We start from the raw sequence: 17,304 nt of genomic DNA, 5'->3' as shown, positions 1-17,304 counted from the left end.
TGTCTAATCCGAAATGTATTATCAATTAAACAATCATCATAAAACCTTCAAGTTCAACTAGAGGGCATCTCATGCTAAACTAGAGATACTTTAAGCGTCCAAGATGTTTCACCAACAGATATGTGATCAAGGTGTATCATGACAATATTATTGCTGGCTAACATTTCTCTGTAAAATGAATTATTATTGTATAATATTAAACCAGCAGGAAGACGTGCGCTGAGAGGTGAGTCAGATGCTCCGGGTTTTGCTACCCAAGAAGAGAGCGGACGTGCCGGAGGGGCTGCCGCTCGTCCTCAGAGGAAGAGGAGGTCCAGCCGGACACGGGCGGGAGAGAGTGGGTCAGGAAAGAAAGGTATGAGCATCGATGTAGCCTTACCCAACTTAGCAAACTTTCATCTTAAAATGAACGTAATAAATTAGGAAGAAAGTGGGTAAACTGTCGAATTACAGCCTGTTGCATCCTTGCTGTAACTTCAACGAAAAAATCACAACTAAAACAGCTCCTATCAACTGCATGTTTTGCAACTAACGTACGTATACATACTCGTAATCAAAACAGCATTTATTTATATTTTCACATGCTGATGTTTTCTCAACAGGCAAAAAGATGAAAAGTACTGACCAGGGACGCACAGACGTGTCCCTTGCGATAAGGACAAAGGGAAGCTCCACAGGTGAGATTTTAGAAATGCGCTCGTTTGATGATGATAAACATTATATTTGAACACGTCTCTCATTGACAACATCAGAATGTTCAAAGCGGTACAGGAATAATGAGATATTGATTACAATGTCCATGTACAGTAGTTCTGGTTAGAACTCGGATAGTTGGATCAACAAATTGAATCAACAATCTAGGCAACAAATTGTCCAAATGAGAGGAAAATTTAAATGCAGAATATTATATACCGCAAGAAAAATATAAACATTGAACTTTGTAATTTCAAACGATAATGTAATAAGAAATGTTACCTTGTGAAGCTGACCTATGCATTTTAATCCAGTCAGCGTTTTAGTACTCTTGGTCAGCACCGAGTACGGCACGTCGAAGGGCGGAATCTCCACCATCAACCTAGATGCCGCGCGCAAGCTCGCCGCCGCCGGCGCCAGGGTCTACGTTACCGTGTTGGAGGCAAGTGAACAGGACGAGAGGGATGCAGAACGAGACGGAGTGACACTCCTCAAACCTCGCCTTGATGCCGACAGCAGCGCCAAGCCGTCCTTAGAGTGGCTGACTGTGTACCACAGTGTCCACTTCCCACACATTCCATCAGATATCTGCTGCATCGTGGGTCATGTTGACGTCACCAGCAGAGCAGCGAGGAAGATTAAAGAAGAGCGATTTCCACGCGCCAAACTCGCCATGTTCGGTCACGTGGCACCAGAGGAGACAGAGCACTACAAGAGTGACGAGAAGGCCCTGGGTGTGGGGAGGAAGGAAGCCAGCATCCAGGACGACATTGGCAAGGCTGATGTCGTCTTCTCGGTAGGAGCGCGCATTCACCGCCACTTCAACCAGTTTCTCCGTCGGCAAAATGTGGATCACCACATCTTCCTACCGGAGCCTTCAAAGGTGTTCAGTCGCGCAGCAGTGAGCTTTGGCGAAGAAGGTGGCGCCCGAAAGCCAGAGAGAGTGATTCTGTCCATCGGCAGGGTGCGAAATGTGGAGAGGCTGAAAGGGCACGACCTGGCGGCTGGAGGCGTAGACAAGGCGGCACTGCGGCTTGACCATCTGCACACACTGAGGCTGAGAGTCCGCGGCATCGATGAGAACGACTTCAAGGAGAGCAAGAGAATCCTGGATGAGAAGCTGAGATCCGGACGGGTCAAACCCACCCTTCTCCCGTACGGCACTCAGGAGGAGATCCGCCGAGACATGGAGAACTGTCACCTGGTCCTGATGCCGTCCCGGGCCGAACCGTTCGGACTGGTCGGCCTGGAGGCCATCGCGGCAGGAGTTCCCGTCCTCATCTCGGAGCACTCGGGCCTTGCAGAGCTGGTGGAGCAACTGGCGAAGAAGTATCAGCCCACATTCCGCCACTGCATCGTCAAGATGAAGGGAGACACCGCGACCGACGCTGATGCAGACAAGTGGGCAGAAAAGATTGAAGGTGTCATTGAGAATGTTGAGGCAGAGTTCGAGGAAGCACGCGCCTTCAGAGAGAAACTGCTGACCTCCAAGTACTGGGAAGAGTCTCACCAGAAGTTCCTACAGGCCTGCGGCATCACTGGTAAGAAACTTTAACTTCTTTCAAAGATAAATACTATGGATGTATGAACTTTCAGTGTTTCCATTGATAGTACAATGGTGATCGATGATTTTAATAGTAACTGAGCAATATACGATGATCCATTGTTTTCTATAACGATTCTTTTTACCCCTATCCGTTGTCTTCCATAGTAAATTTTTTCATCATTTGACCACACCTACTTTACAGACGCCGCCGGTGCGCAAGCGCAGGGTGGAGGTGCCGAAGCCGGTGGCTCGGACTGACGATCCAGCTAGCGACAACAGAGACCACTGACGTCATGGAATTGTAAATACACGATTTGCCTCCCATTTCCTGAGACGATGCTAGCAACTAGAGTAATGAAAAATAAATTACCATACTCTACAGATGTATTGATGCTGTTACCAAATCACATTAGTTCCTTTGGAGCAATGGACAATTCAGTTATAATGTCTGAACTTTGATCACACTGAAACTGAACCACCCACACTGTAGCCTTAGGTTTCAGTTAATTTTTTTACAGAACAAACTCTCCTTCTAACCTTATAATGGACATAACATTTATAAATGAACTAACATTTTGTTGTGGGTATCTAATTTGCATGGATATTATTTGTGTATTACGTGTGTTTTCTCAATGATATTTGCATGTATGAAAGTAAGACTTTGTCGATGATCTAACATTTTGTGATTGGCAACTTTCAACCTTTCATTTGCTGATTCCAAAGATGCTTCCTCGGTCTATCAGCTTACAGTATGCGAAATAAAGTAGAAATCATTTCTCTAAAGTCTAGATCATGTATCAGTTGTAACATGTAGGGACCTAACACCAATGTGCTAACAAATGATCACCATATTCATCGATCACAGTCAATGGATATGTTACATGATCCTACACTTTCCAAGTAGAAGTTTGGGTTTTGGCTTATTTTTGGATTGTTTTAGGCCTTTTTATCGGGGGATCTTTTTCATAGGGATTTCTTTCTTGCACCTAAAGGACTGGATTTTTTGGAAACGACTAGCACAAAAATAAAATCGCCGTAGAAGTGTATCATTCATGTTGAACCTTTGTTTTAAAAAGTTAAATGAACCACAATACTGTATGTAACGATAAGAGAATTTGGTGTAATTCAAACTGCCAACACGATCGCGGTGAGAGACTAAAACAATTGGTAGGTCAGACAGACGGAAGAGTCTGCCGCTAAAAACCTGAATTTCTGCATTTATAGTCCCCATTCAGCAACAGTTACATCCCTTTTTAGATACCAGACGGGGTTTATGTCAGCAGTATCACAGTATTGCACACATAGAGGCCCAGAAACCGGCATTTTACCATTACCATGACTACCATAAGCACCAAGAGGTAGTCATTTGAAATGACAACCGAGAAACAAACACACCGTTTTAAAATCCCATTGCATGTTGTCAAGACGATATCTGAAAACTCAACTTTTATTCCCGTCGGGGAAGGCTATGATCTAAATTCTGGTATACAGACAAAAGGAAGAGAACGATGTTTCAGGGGCTGGAATATCATCAATGTAAATAGCATGTTATTTATGCTAATGTATGGTAATACAGACTTCACAGCCTGCTTCTGTAAACATAAATTTCTGCATTTCTCACACCCAGTCAGCAACAGTTACATCCCTTGTTAGATACCAGACGGAGTTTATGTTAGCTGTATCACAGTATTGCACACAGAGGCACAGAAAGCGGCATTTTACCGTTGCCATGACTACAATAAGCACCAAGGTAGTCATTTGAAATGAAAACACAACTTATACACAAACACACCGTTTTAAAATCCCATTGCATATTGTCAAGAAGATATCTGAAAACTCAAATTTTCTTCCCATCGGGGAAGGCTAAGATCTATACAGACAGAAGGAAAAGAACTACGATTCAGGGGCTGGAGTATCATCAATGTAAATAGTATGTTATTTATGTTAATGTCTGGTCAGACAGACTGCACAGTCTGCTGCTGTAAACGTGATTTTCTGCATTTCTCACACCCAGTCAGCAACAGTTACATCCCTTGTTAGATACCAGACGGAGTTTATGTCAGCTGTATCACAGTATTGTATTTATTTTAATTTGTATTTTGGATTTTAATAGTGAAGAGCCTTGCTTCGTCCGTACTTCTTCCGTACTAGCAACATTTCCGCTACAAATTACTAGTTTATATCACGCCAAAAATACATCAAAACACGTAAAGAAGCGTCATCCTATCTCTCATACACGAGACAAATTTTGAAAATAATTTGGCTGTATCGTAACTTTCATTGCTGTTTTATTCAACAAAAGTGTTCCTTGGTTGTAAAATGATCACTCATCTGTTGTCTCCAGTATTTCAAATGGTAGCGTGATCGTAGCGTGCGAAAAAGCGGTGTTAAAAGTCAGAAAATCGCCAGAAAATAACTTGCAGCACGCATTCGCTACCTCGCCGTAGAAGAAAATACGCGCCATTTTCTCATTAATATGTAAGTAGCAGCGTGAACTCTACGCTCTGATTGGTTGACCTCATATGACCTACTCTCTGATTGGATAGAGCCATCTTTGCCGGCAGAGCTGCAGAAATTGTTTCTTGGCGAAGAGACTTACACTGCGCTACTTTCTACGGTGTTTCTACCTCTACTAAGTAACATTCCATTAAAGAAATTCATTATTAAGAATTTTTTAAGAAAACGTATGTATCCATATGCCGATTTGTGGTGTCTTTCGCGTACTCAAACAAGCCGGAAGTGTCAGCGGCGTGGATGGCGAACTGCGGCGTGGATTTTCATGCAACCTGCCCGCTACAAGACCATCAAAAACGTAACTCCCAAAAGAGAATTTTCAAATCCGATATGATTTTGTTCGAGGAAAAATATTTGTGAATACATTTTACCGGATGTAAACTTGAAAAACGGGTTTTAATGAGATTAACGTATGCGAAAGGCGCCGACATCAATTGTTCGTCAGCATATAACAATAACAATAACAATAGCTGTCGTAACATAGGGCTGTCGTTACATAGGGCTGTCGTAACATAGGGCTGTCGTAACATAGGGCTGTCGTAACATAGGGCTGTAACATAGGGTATGAACCGTACATGGTAGAGGCCCAGAAAGCGGCATTTTACCGTTACCATGACTACCATACACTGAGTGAATCGTGAACCGCCAGCTGCAATTTTGTTAACTTGGAAAGAAGCGATGATATCGGCCAGCTACCCTGCCTAAGTATCAACCGTTGCTGGTGACCATAACTTACGGAATTTCACAGAAACGCTGGCCAGTGATGACACAGGAAGGTTTGGTTGTTATAACTCCGACAGATGCACATTCTGTGATATCTAGTGTCTCGCCTGTGTTACAGGAAGGAATATGGCGACCCACCTTTGTCTTGATTTGAACTCCACCGTTCAGTCCTCTTCTGGACTCTAACAAAACTACTCGGCGTGCACGCTGTAAAACTGTACAAACAGCTTGCTTCAGCCACAGAACTCGCACAACAGTTACGTACGGGGCCTTACTATCATGGCTTAAGGTATCACACCAGAGTTCCTGGCGGTGAAGACAGACTGGGTACGACCTGTTGCTGTTAGCGTGGATTTGTGGGTCTTCCGCACCCAGTCTGCTATAATTGTGGCCTTTTTAAGATATGATATGGAAGGTATGTCAGCAATACCACAATAACGGATACAGAGACAAGAAAAGTTACTGTAGAAGTTGGCAGTTACATGTGTACATGTCTGTTGCTGTCAGCGTGGATTTGTAAGTCTTCCGCACGCAGTCGGCTATAGTTGTGGACTTTCTAAGATATGATATGGAAGGTATGTCAGCAATACCACAATAACGGATTCAGAGACACGAGAGGTAGAATTTGGCAGTTACATGCCTGTTGCTGTTAGCGTGGATTTGTGAGTCTTCCGCACCCAGTCGGCAAGAATTGTGAACATTTTGAGGTACCGAATAGAGTTTATGTCAGCTGTTTTGCAGCAATGTCCACAGAGGCACACAAAGTCAGATTCAGTTCTAGTTCTGAAGAAGTCACGAGGTCAATAACACAATAAGCCATTAGAAACACTTGCCGTTGGTACGGGAAGGATTTTACTGGAAAATTCATTATATTGTAACGTTATCAAGTGTTACCAAAGTTGTGGAAACACTGTTGGGACTTTGACGTTCTGAATGACCGAGGGACTGTGGCATAGAACATGTGGCTATGGTATCTGTTTTAAAGTCCTTGGAGAATTCCGTGCAATCTTACAGAGTAATTTGTAGGGCGACAACTTCATATGGCAGACAACATATGTCAAATAGTAGAGTTACACACTTTCTGTCACTTAAAACGAGAATAGAGTTGGAAATATCTGAGACCCACCCAGCAAGGTACATGTATATAGCACATTGTAAAGTTCGGAGGCACGGTCCTCAAGTAGAAGAGTATTTAGTAAATGCCCGTATCTTTTGTTTGGCGTCTTGATGCTCTTTCAGTAGCCATTAGTAGCCCAATATACTAGTATCCAGAACAACTATACAAGTTGGTCCGCAATGTCTACTGATAGTTTTGTTGACTTATTTTCTTTAATTCACCATTTGCGTGAATGGTGTCAATTCCATGCTCGAAGTTACTAGTAGAATTGTGAACACAATAGTGCACTGAAAGTACTCTGAACTTTGACCGGCTCTCCAAACTCTAGATTAACGGTAAACAACAGAACCCAAGACCCTGAAAGCTGGGAACGGGTATAATGTGATTGTAAAGAAGTATTACATGTTGGGCAGCCCATGTATTAAACGCTCCTCGCAGTCCTTTGTAAAACTACAAGCATTGCTCTATCGCGCTGCATTTCACTAAGATGTCGCCAGCCGGCGCTTCTACACGGCCGCAACGAAACGTGTGCAAAACAACCTGATGATGTTGGCAAATTTAGTTAATGCTTAACTTCGGATACGAACCAAGTCTGGGGTAAACTTTACAGAGGCTGTCCAACTAAAATCAACAAAAATGGCACACACTTTGTTTTGTCACACTGTACAAGATGTATATTTAATTAAAAAGTACATTGTTGTTGCGTGTGTGACTAGACAATGACAAGGTAGATAATGTCAAGGTAGATTCTTGTTCCTCTCCAACACCCCCCCCCCCATAACCTTCAAACTTGTCCCCTTCTCTTGGGCGGACATTTTCCTTAAGGAGCACACCTGGGCACAGGTACATTGGACAGAACAGGTAACCGTAAGTATCAAACACTTCGTACAGTACTAGTTTTGTTGTTAAGTTAGCGTTTTAAGTTACATATCATATAAATCGGTGTTTTCTTTCCTCATGTGACAATAGGGTAGCACTTTATTTGTCATTTACAGTTGACCTGTTATACACTCATGGCTGTTCTATATGTATGTTCGATTACAACCAAACAAAACTGACGTTTATCTTTATATGCATGATAAAACCCTTCATATGTGCGACAGAAGTGTTGATAATAAACATATTAGGAGGTGTAGGGAGCAACATTAAATCGTACCATGGAAGTTCATTTTCTGATAGAAGTTACGTTATATCTCCCTGTTTATTTTCCAAAATGGGTACGGTCATAATATCACAAATTCTATACTTTCAATACGAATGGACCTGGACTGATTTTAAATGTACAGTGGGTCTTGCAAGACTTGTTTTGTGGTAGCTAGCGCGAAATGTCAGAACGTTTGGGCATCACAGACAACAAAGTGGGTACTCAGGCGTAGTTGTACTTTCATGTGTATCTCCAACCAAATCTTACGGTAGCCAAGACAGCATCGGTCCAGGAGGCACGACAGTAAATGTATATCCGAAAGGATACCTAAGCTTTGGTAACCTATTTGGACATTGCTTGCATTTTGCTTGGATACTGTGCTGGCTACCGAAAGATCTGCTTGGAGATAACTTCCCTGTTATTTGCACGCCACAAAATGGCGGACCGAACTCGTGAGCTACCCGTGACCACACGTTCCAAGGTCCACACGTCCAAAGTACACTAACGGCAGCGCGCACGGGACATACAGTACTAGATCAATGGAAGTATGAAGGCGTTCGTAAACCGGTGCAATGGGCTTGTATATGGCAGAAGCACAAAATAGATGGATAAATAGATAGATGGATGGACAGACAAGAAGAAAGTTGGATTCATAGATATTAGATTGATAGGTCAGGTAAATATAGAATGAAATGGATTAGATACATATATTGTTATATACACAGGTGGGTAAAATAGGTAGATAGAGATAAAGATAGGTAGATAGATACATGTAGGTAGATAGGTAGATAAATTGATAGATAGATAGATAGACAGGCATAGAACGACCAACATCAATAGCTGGTGTGTTACGCCGAAAGGCGGTTATACCGGCTATACAGATACAGATACAGATACAGAATAGACCCTTTTTTTATACCACTAGGGATGCTGGTGACCTTTCTCATTTAATGATTATCATTTAATGAGGAAGGTCACCCCTAGTGGTATCATAACAATGTGAAATGTGATATTCCATCATAACATGTACATGTATTGATTGATTGATAAAGTTAGCTTAGTAAGTACGCTAGTATAAATAGTGTACAGCTATTTATAAGTTGGTGTACTTTATACAACTAGGGGAGACCTTCCCCATTTAATTATAACAATGTGAAATGTAATATTCCATCATAACATGTACATGTATTGATTGATTAAAGTTCGCTTAGTTAGTACGCTAGTAGAAATAGTTTGTGGTAATTAAGTGTTATTTGCCATACATTGTATGAGATGCAACTATTGCGCAATAAACTTTGACTTAAATGTGTAACACCACCAGAATGACGACATCGTGTCACCGCCCGCGTAGGAACCCCGCAGTCTGGGATGTCGTCTGTCCGGCTCGTCCTACCGGAGGTCTGACTTTCCTGTTCTGACGTCACGACTGTCAATCACCATGGAGACAGGTGGGCTACATCGGTTCACTTCAAAGTAAATCTTAAACCTGGCAAATTTTAACTTTCAATGCCGACACTAAAACGTATAATAATAGTTCCGCATCAATGTTTCAAATAATCCAACATTCTATTAGCTTAATTCCTGCCATACTTCTTGAATTGATTTATTCAAGTGTTGCTTATTTTCTTCATTATTTTATCTTTCTATAATTTTGTTTTTAACTGTATAATGGTTACGTATGTACGATTTGTTGATATTTTCTCTTCAGTTGCCTTGATTTTCATTTAAGGATTTCAGTTAATCAGTTTAAGTGTGATTGTTTTGTTATGTTTAAGGAGAAGGACTTGTACAAGCCTTTAAGGCTTCATCCTCTCCTGCAGAATGTTTTTAATTTAATTTACTTCACTAATTGTATCTTGTTTTTTTGTGCGAAATGAATAGATAAAAAAATGTTTTAAGTTCCAATACACGAAAATGGTATTTATTCATTTATTTCATTCACATAGATTTAATAGGATTGGACAGAAAACATATACTGTGCTTCTTGGTGTAAAAAATATAAAAGGTGAAGTGTACAAAAAAGGCAAATGGCTATGGTATAATAAACGTTTACGTGTTGTTATTTTAAACTTATACCTATTCATTGTGAACCTTTTGTTTCCTACCAGGTCCGCGTGTTGCCATCCTGCACGCAGCAGAGGACGAGGAGTTCGTCAGGAGGCTGGTGGAGAGGCTGATGGGTCTGGGCGAGTATTACAATCTACCCCAGGAAGCCATATCCTGTCAGCAGGTCACAGGTGCTCCTGATGCCATCAGCCGCGCACAGCTCACGTCCACACTGACCCTCGGCAGCGTGAAACTTGTCGTGCCCGTGATCAGCAGACACCTGCTTGCTGACCAGTCCTCGCTCACGGTCAGACTGGAAACTGCCGTCAGGAACAACAAGCCTCGATACGTCATTTGGCTGGACCAGAACGAGGATGACTTCCGTGAGTTCGGTACGTTAGTCAGCCGGCAGTACCCAACCCTGGAGGCGCCGGCCAGGCGGGTCCAGCGGGACAGGGTTGAGGAGACGATGCCCGGCAGTGGTGTCAAGGGGATGATAGGGATCGCCTTGGATGTGCGTGACGCGCTCTGCAGACAAACAGGTGAGGGTGGACATATCATGGCTATTAAATAACGCAATAAATATGGGCTCTTTTTGTCAATTATAGATAAAAGTTACTACTGCTCTCACTTACCCATACAAGGTAAGAACAATCACACAGAAGGGTAAGAACAATCACACAGAAGGGTAAGAACAATCACACAGAAGGGTAAGAACAATCACACAGAAGGCATTTGGTGGTTTGGAAATTATTAGTTTTCTGTACTGCTCGAATACGTATCCCGGATGTGAGACGGAATACTTAGTGAATAGGAGATGTGACCTCTAGGCACATAAAATTAGAAATTAGAAAAATTGAGTCATAAGTATAGCTCTTCATGAGATATACTTGTTACTTTTATCTTGTACTGTAAGGTTATCATATATTTGTATAGTAGCAATACGATTATGAAATATATGCCTCAACACTTTGTATACTGATATGATGTCTCTACATAGAGCGAGTCAGGCCTGACTGACGCATGCCGTTTGTCTGTTCATCTCCACAGGTGAACTGAGGTTCCCGTGCCGGTGGGCCCTGGGCGACACTCGTGCGTTCCTGTCTGACAACATGAACCTCCCTGCTGTTCTCTCACGGCTGGAACAGGAGAACCAGCTGAGTCCGGCTGACGTCCGGTCTGTCCAGGTAAGTTACATGGTGGAACCGGCACTTCTCAGCCTCCATTACAACATAACAACGTCACAAGTACTTTGCATTAGTATTGTGTTTAATATCTTTTGGGTAAACCCGTCCGGTCTATCCAGGTAAGTTACATGGTGGAACCGGCACCTTTCAGTCACGATAACAACATAAGAAACAACGTCACATGTACTTTGCATTAGTATTGTGTTTAAGCCTTTATAATTATATAGCTTGATAACAACACCTGTACTTCACACTGATAAAGCTTTTATACGCCCGACTCTACTCTGTATTTACCATATTGTACCGCGTGGAATTCTGGGAAAACAAAACTCGCAAAAAGGCCATTTGATGCCACCCGATATACGCCTAGCATATTTTGAGTAACAATACACCGCCTTCAGTCAATATCTACCACAGTATATTGTGTTACCTACGCTCGAGCTCTTCATCTCTGTTTAAACCCGACCACTACACATACAGGACGGATACGAAAACACGAAGTACTAAAATATGTACTAAAAATCACCCCCCCCCAGACGAAGCCGACACCAGCAAGCCGGGCCGAGCGGTTGGTAGCCATGCTGCTGTATGACAGGAGGCGTCAGGAGCCGTACAACTGGTTAGTGCGGGTCCTGCGGGAGGAAGGACAGGACTTCCTGGCGGAGGAGATGGAGGAACAGGAGCGGGACGCGGAGCGGTTCTGCGGCATCGGGAAACAGCAGGCGGCACAACCTGGTCAGCAAATCGGGAAACAGCAGGCGGCACAACCTGGTCAACAAATCGGGAAACAGCAGGCGGCACAACCTGGTCAACAAACGGCACAGACGGGACCTTTCACACAGCAGCAAAGTCAAGGTAGACACAGTTATGACAGGCCATTCTCCAAATATTAAGACCTTAAAAATACAATTACTACGTGATTCTCCCGTTAGAGTATGGTCGTGTACTTTAGCAAATGATATCCGATCTGTATTTCCATACACCCAACTCGAACATCACTGAAGTGTTACATGTTATATGTATTGGCTGTTTTACAAGAACAGTTCAAAGCAATTCCTAAGTTATATTTTATATCAAGTTTCTTACACCTCGTAATCTTTATTTTTCAAGAGGAGGGACGACTAGAAAATATGTCCAGATACCACAGAAATATTTATGTAATATATTTGTGTGCTGTCTACTGTAGTTAGCATACTTCATGTAACCGTTCCTACAGTAGCAACCGCGATGAAACAGCTACGTCATCCCGGAGCGCATGCGGACGACACCACAACACCTTTGGAAGTCAAAGGCGTGTTCCTGGGACAGACGGAGGCAGGGAAGACCAGTCTGCTCAACTGTATGATAAAGGGTCAAGGTCACGTGGAGACTGAAACTGACAGAACCATCGGTGTAGACGTCATCCGTTTCCATGACACCAAGAATAACGTCAAGTACGCGATGTACGACTTCGGAGGTCACCAGATCTACCACTACACGCACCGGTTCTTCCTGACACGTCAGGCCCTGCACATCCTCAATGTAGACCTGCCAGCATACAAGTCAGAAGAGTTCCAGGAACGAGTGGGAACGTGGCTAACATCCGTGACTTCCCACGTCTTCAACCCGGCTATCCTTGTTGTAGGAACCAAAGTTGACATGTTTCCGCCAGACAAGGCCGAGGAGATGATAGAAGCAGCTTGTTCCTCCATCCAGAGAGACATCCAGGGCGCTGAGAGTAAAATACAAGCCAAGCTGAAAGAAGAGATCCAACTCTGTCAGAACGCGGTAGATGCAGTGGACAGCGGATCAGACATGCCCGAGCCATTCTACGGTCTCACAAGGGACGACATATTGGTCAAGGAAGAGTCACTGGAGAAGTTACTGGACGGACGACCCAAAGGTCTGTTGAACGTACAGGTTATCCCGGTCAGCAGCAAGACGTTCCAGGGTATCGGAGCTCTGTGCGACAAGATGGCAGAAATGGTGAAGGACGAGCGATTGTTCCCTGCTGCCCGCCAAGAGCTGCCGACTTCCTGGACAAAACTGTCAGAAAACATCCAGGCGACAGGGCGGACCCACCTTCAAGTCAGGGATTGTCAGGACGTCGGAGCAGCTGCAGGGATGAAGGAGTCAGACGTCCTGAACGCGCTCAGCTATCTGCACGTGACCGGACAGATCCTGTTCTACAAACACATCAGGGGGATGGAAGAGCTGGTCTTCCCGGACCCAACCATCATCCTCACACTCTTCAAGCAGATCTTCAGGCATGACCTACCGGCATATCTGGACAGCATAGCCGAATCTCTGTCTGAGCATACCAGAGCGCAGTTTGCTGAAGACAGGGCGTCCTTCTTGAAGACGGGCAGGGCCAGCGACAGTTTCATGAAGAACCTGCTTGGAGACAACATTGTCACCTTCAACAGTCTCCTTCCCCTGATGAAGCACTTTGGCCTGTGTTACTCAGGGTCGGTGATCTTTCCAACAGAGCTTCCTGCCGCCCAGCCTGACGAGGTGGCGCACTGCTGGCCAGAGGTTGTGCCATCAGGCGGAGAGGAGATCTCTCTTACTATAGAGTACAGCCAAGAGCCTCCTCTGGGTCTACCGGAAACCATGGTCTCCCGTATCCTGTCCATGGAGCAGACCACACGCCGTCTCCTCGCCAAGGACACAGTTGTCGTTCATGTTGGAGAGAACTCAGAAGACGTCATGTACCGCCATTCCGCTACAAGAGAAGAAATCCGCATCCGGGGAGAGCCGGAGAAGGCGTGGCGCCGGGCTCAGACGGTAGTGAGGGAGATAGAGGCCTGTTGGGACGAGTTTCCTGCCTTGTACTCCAGTAACAGTGTTGGAAGCGGGGAAACAGCAAAGACCCTCCCTATAGAGGCTGTGAGGCGTCACGTGCCGGGGGACTTGATGAGAATGTCCAGGGGAAGCTGGGAAGGGCCACCTCCGGTCACCAGAAAACCGACAGACGTCATTGGCAAGTACTTCATTGGTATGTATGAGGAATGTTTCTATCTATTAGTAGTATAAAAACTGTTACATCAAAATGTTTCACACAGGTTAATAATTTCTAACACCATCTTACTACTTAAAGAAATATTCCAATATTTTTCTTGTTCCCTCTCCCCAATACCTTAGTTACATAAGTACAGCTTGTTGATATATGTTGATGAAACATTGAATGATTGATACCCTTTCTGTCCAGACAACCGGCTGTACCAGGTCAGCTGGGCTGTTGGTGAGGAGTGGCAGCTGTGGACCCGGCTGGGACAGGAGCTGGGACTGAACAGGTCCGTGTTGGATAACATACAGGGGAGCACATCTACCCAGAAGGCGTTCCAGATGCTGAAGGCCTGGCGCACCAAGACCCCCCACGGACCGCTCCACTACCTGCCGCAGCTGGAGGAAACACTGCAGAACATCGGCAAACCGGACCTGGCTAAAGACGTACAGGGGGTGTACAAGGTGGGCTAATGGTCTTATCAGTCGTGAGCTCATTTATTCATATCATTTCACAAGGTAAGGCAGCAAATCCCAATCATATGCATCGTTTATATTTTCTTTAACTTAACAATTATACTTTCTTGTATACATACTTTACTACAAAACAAATGACATCCTAAGGTTTTCAACGTTTTAACAAGAGCAGTTTTTTTTGGCCATATATGAACATGTAAGCGTGACAAATAGAATTCTTGTTTATTGTGATCCTGTTGTTTTTCAAGTCAGCTAAATTATGAAAAATGTATTAAACACAATTCATTAATGCGCTGTTTACATAAAACAAGAGGTACATGTACTATCGGTTTTATCCAGGAATACCGCGATGCCTTGCCGTTACAAGAGGTCAGTCCTGAGATGACCGGAGACACAGACTGGTGAGTAGACATCTATAACACTCGGCTATACACATCAAGTCAACAACAAAAACGGTAAAGGTACCCGCCATGTCACACCTTCATGATCGACACCTGGCTGCAATACCTGTGTTTTTGTGTTGATCTCCTCAGGTCCCTCCGCCTGCCAGGTGAAGGGAAGTACCTGTGCAGACGGACCGACCTGGGCGTGGTGACGCCCTACCCGCTGCACGTGACATACAGGAGTGCGAACTGGTCCGACCGCTGGCCGCAGGTGGGGGAATGGATGCCGGTGGGTCCGCTCTTCTCCATCCAGTGTGAGGACGCGGAGGGGCCGGTGGACATCCTACTGCCGCACGTGCTGCACCTGACTGATGCAACAGGTAAGGAAGAACAACACTAACCGAGAATGCTGAGAGCGTTTTTGCAAGGCAGTATGAATTCTGCCACGTCAACAGGGACTGAATAAAAAAAAAATGTAATGATGCCCAAACTCTGTGGGTCATTTTCTCTTGAATTATTCTTATACATGACTGATTCCTTTCTAACTCTGCTGTTGCGTTAGGCCTGGCCTCAGAAGACCTGCAAGTGGTGCACGTGGTGGGAGATTCCGTCGAGCTGCTGCCGGTTACAGAACTCACCCCCTCCCACGCCGTCACCAGGTTCAAGAAAGGCAGTCTGTTCGGGATTGTGGGGAGGACAGAGAAGGTCCTGAGTGTTTCTAGGAATGGACTACTGATGGCCTTTGCATCTTTAAAGGACTTCAAAATTTCCAAGCTGAAAGTTTACATCGTCTCCAACACTAATACCGTGCAAGAGGTGGGTACCTTCTAAGAATAGATCGACGTCAATTTCCCATTGTAAATTCTTTACATGTATACTGTCTTCTTCAAATTAACCGTCGGATTATAATCCTGAAGTCAATTTCTGTCCTAGATAATGATAAAGATAAAAAAAAAAAACTAGGACACGAGCCTTTGTGGTTGACTTCAACGTTTCAACGTTAGTTAATATTGTGTCCAACATGTCACAAAGATCCTACAAAAGGGGAGTCCTATACATGATAGTGTTTGAACATTCGGGTCGAATTCCTTTTCCGTTGCTTCTTTAATCAATGGCGATTATTGACTGAATACTCGTATCTTCCTACAATTATAATGTCATTTTTTATTTCAGGCCCTTGAGAAGAATGAGAACAAGTGGAACTTCGCGCCCTGCGACTACAAGACCTGCCAACTGAAGCCAGGCGAACTCTACCACCTAGAGGGGACTGTAACAAATGGTGAAGACATGTTTTTGTCTTCATCTCCGGAGGTACGTATTAGATCGTGGGGTTTACTGATCATGAAATCATAGCAACAGTTCTTAATCACAGAACTAGAACGAATATAAAAACCTGAAATCAAAACACATGCAACGACATATGATTAAGTAATCTCCAAGCAGATCATACGGTGGTAATGCAGTATCCATTGGCCAGAGGAGTTCCCATCAGCCACCGACACTCCTCTGGCCAATAAATACTGCCTTGCCACCGCATGATCAATGGTGATTAATGATGAAGCACATCACGGACTTTATTTTATTCTATACTGAAAACAAGAAAGAAGAAGGATCCTGTGCTTATGTTGATACGTAATGAATGTTTAAATTGTATCATAAATGACTTTATATTCATTGTAGCGTCTCATGTTTGAGGACACCTTCGACACTAACAAACTCTACGAGCCGTTCCGGGTGGAAGTCAGTGCAGACATCTGGGACAACAGCACCACCTCGCGACTCAACCTGGAACTGCTGAAGGAGGTTAAAGATGGTGGAAAGGAACCTGTGGCAGAACTGACGTTGGGTAAGGTCAAACATTTCGAACATGAAAAAAAAGGTTGCTAAAAAAAGCCATTTTTAGAGTAAAAAACTGAATTAGCTTTTAGACTGAAACGATAAAGAGTACAAAAGCAATGCAAGTTACATGTATTAGCATTGGCCAACTAATTGTTACTTAACGTAAATGTAAGTATTTACCTCCTTTTCCTCCCAGGCCATTACAAGCGAGCTTACAGTGCTGAAGGACCAGACAGCGGCGTTTCAACTCCCACGGAGCAGCTGGTGGAGTCTGTGAGAAGACAGCTGGAATCTTCAAACATTGCAGGTATTGTCTGATTAGCTGATCTACAGGACTTAATCTACTAGTATATATTGGAATCCGCATTTTGCTAACCTATGTTTATGCCATAATTATAATATGAAAGCAAAACATGTACAGATTTCTAATAGAAGCTTGGGGTCGCATGTTTGATGAATGTATCCCTGCAAGATTGATTGTATCCAACAGTAGTTTGTGGCTTACTAATTACCGTTTGAAGGGCAGTGCTCTCCCTTAATGTAGTATAATTGGTAATGCCAGTAGATCAACATGTACATACATACACACACACACACACACACACACACACACACACACACACACACACACACACATATATATATATATA

At 43.8% G+C, this 17,304-nt stretch overlaps 1 protein-coding gene across 1 annotated transcript in view; it reads left to right on the top strand.

Moving 5' to 3' along the window:
- LOC109481303 overlaps window positions 1-16,972 on the top strand; it is a 39,036-nt gene extending 22,064 nt beyond the window's left edge. The window contains exons 25-39 of the mRNA XM_019783836.1: window positions 206-355; window positions 603-677; window positions 1,008-2,234; window positions 9,846-10,325; window positions 10,834-10,970; window positions 11,507-11,692; window positions 11,765-11,825; window positions 12,190-13,947; window positions 14,161-14,420; window positions 14,772-14,833; window positions 14,966-15,195; window positions 15,378-15,631; window positions 15,989-16,126; window positions 16,496-16,661; window positions 16,851-16,972. Coding sequence (XP_019639395.1) covers window positions 206-355; window positions 603-677; window positions 1,008-2,234; window positions 9,846-10,325; window positions 10,834-10,970; window positions 11,507-11,692; window positions 11,765-11,825; window positions 12,190-13,947; window positions 14,161-14,420; window positions 14,772-14,833; window positions 14,966-15,195; window positions 15,378-15,631; window positions 15,989-16,126; window positions 16,496-16,661; window positions 16,851-16,972 — 5,306 coding nt within the window. The remainder of the gene's footprint in view (window positions 1-205; window positions 356-602; window positions 678-1,007; window positions 2,235-9,845; window positions 10,326-10,833; window positions 10,971-11,506; window positions 11,693-11,764; window positions 11,826-12,189; window positions 13,948-14,160; window positions 14,421-14,771; window positions 14,834-14,965; window positions 15,196-15,377; window positions 15,632-15,988; window positions 16,127-16,495; window positions 16,662-16,850) is intronic.
- The last annotated feature ends 332 nt before the right edge of the window (window positions 16,973-17,304 follow it).

This window comes from Branchiostoma belcheri, unplaced genomic scaffold (assembly GCF_001625305.1).
Source record: "Branchiostoma belcheri isolate BF01 breed outbred unplaced genomic scaffold, Haploidv18h27 scaffold55, whole genome shotgun sequence".
NCBI classification, from domain to species: domain Eukaryota; kingdom Metazoa; phylum Chordata; class Leptocardii; order Amphioxiformes; family Branchiostomatidae; genus Branchiostoma; species Branchiostoma belcheri.
The sequence above is the reverse complement of the archived record's forward strand: the minus strand, read 5'-3'. Positions and strand labels throughout refer to the sequence as shown.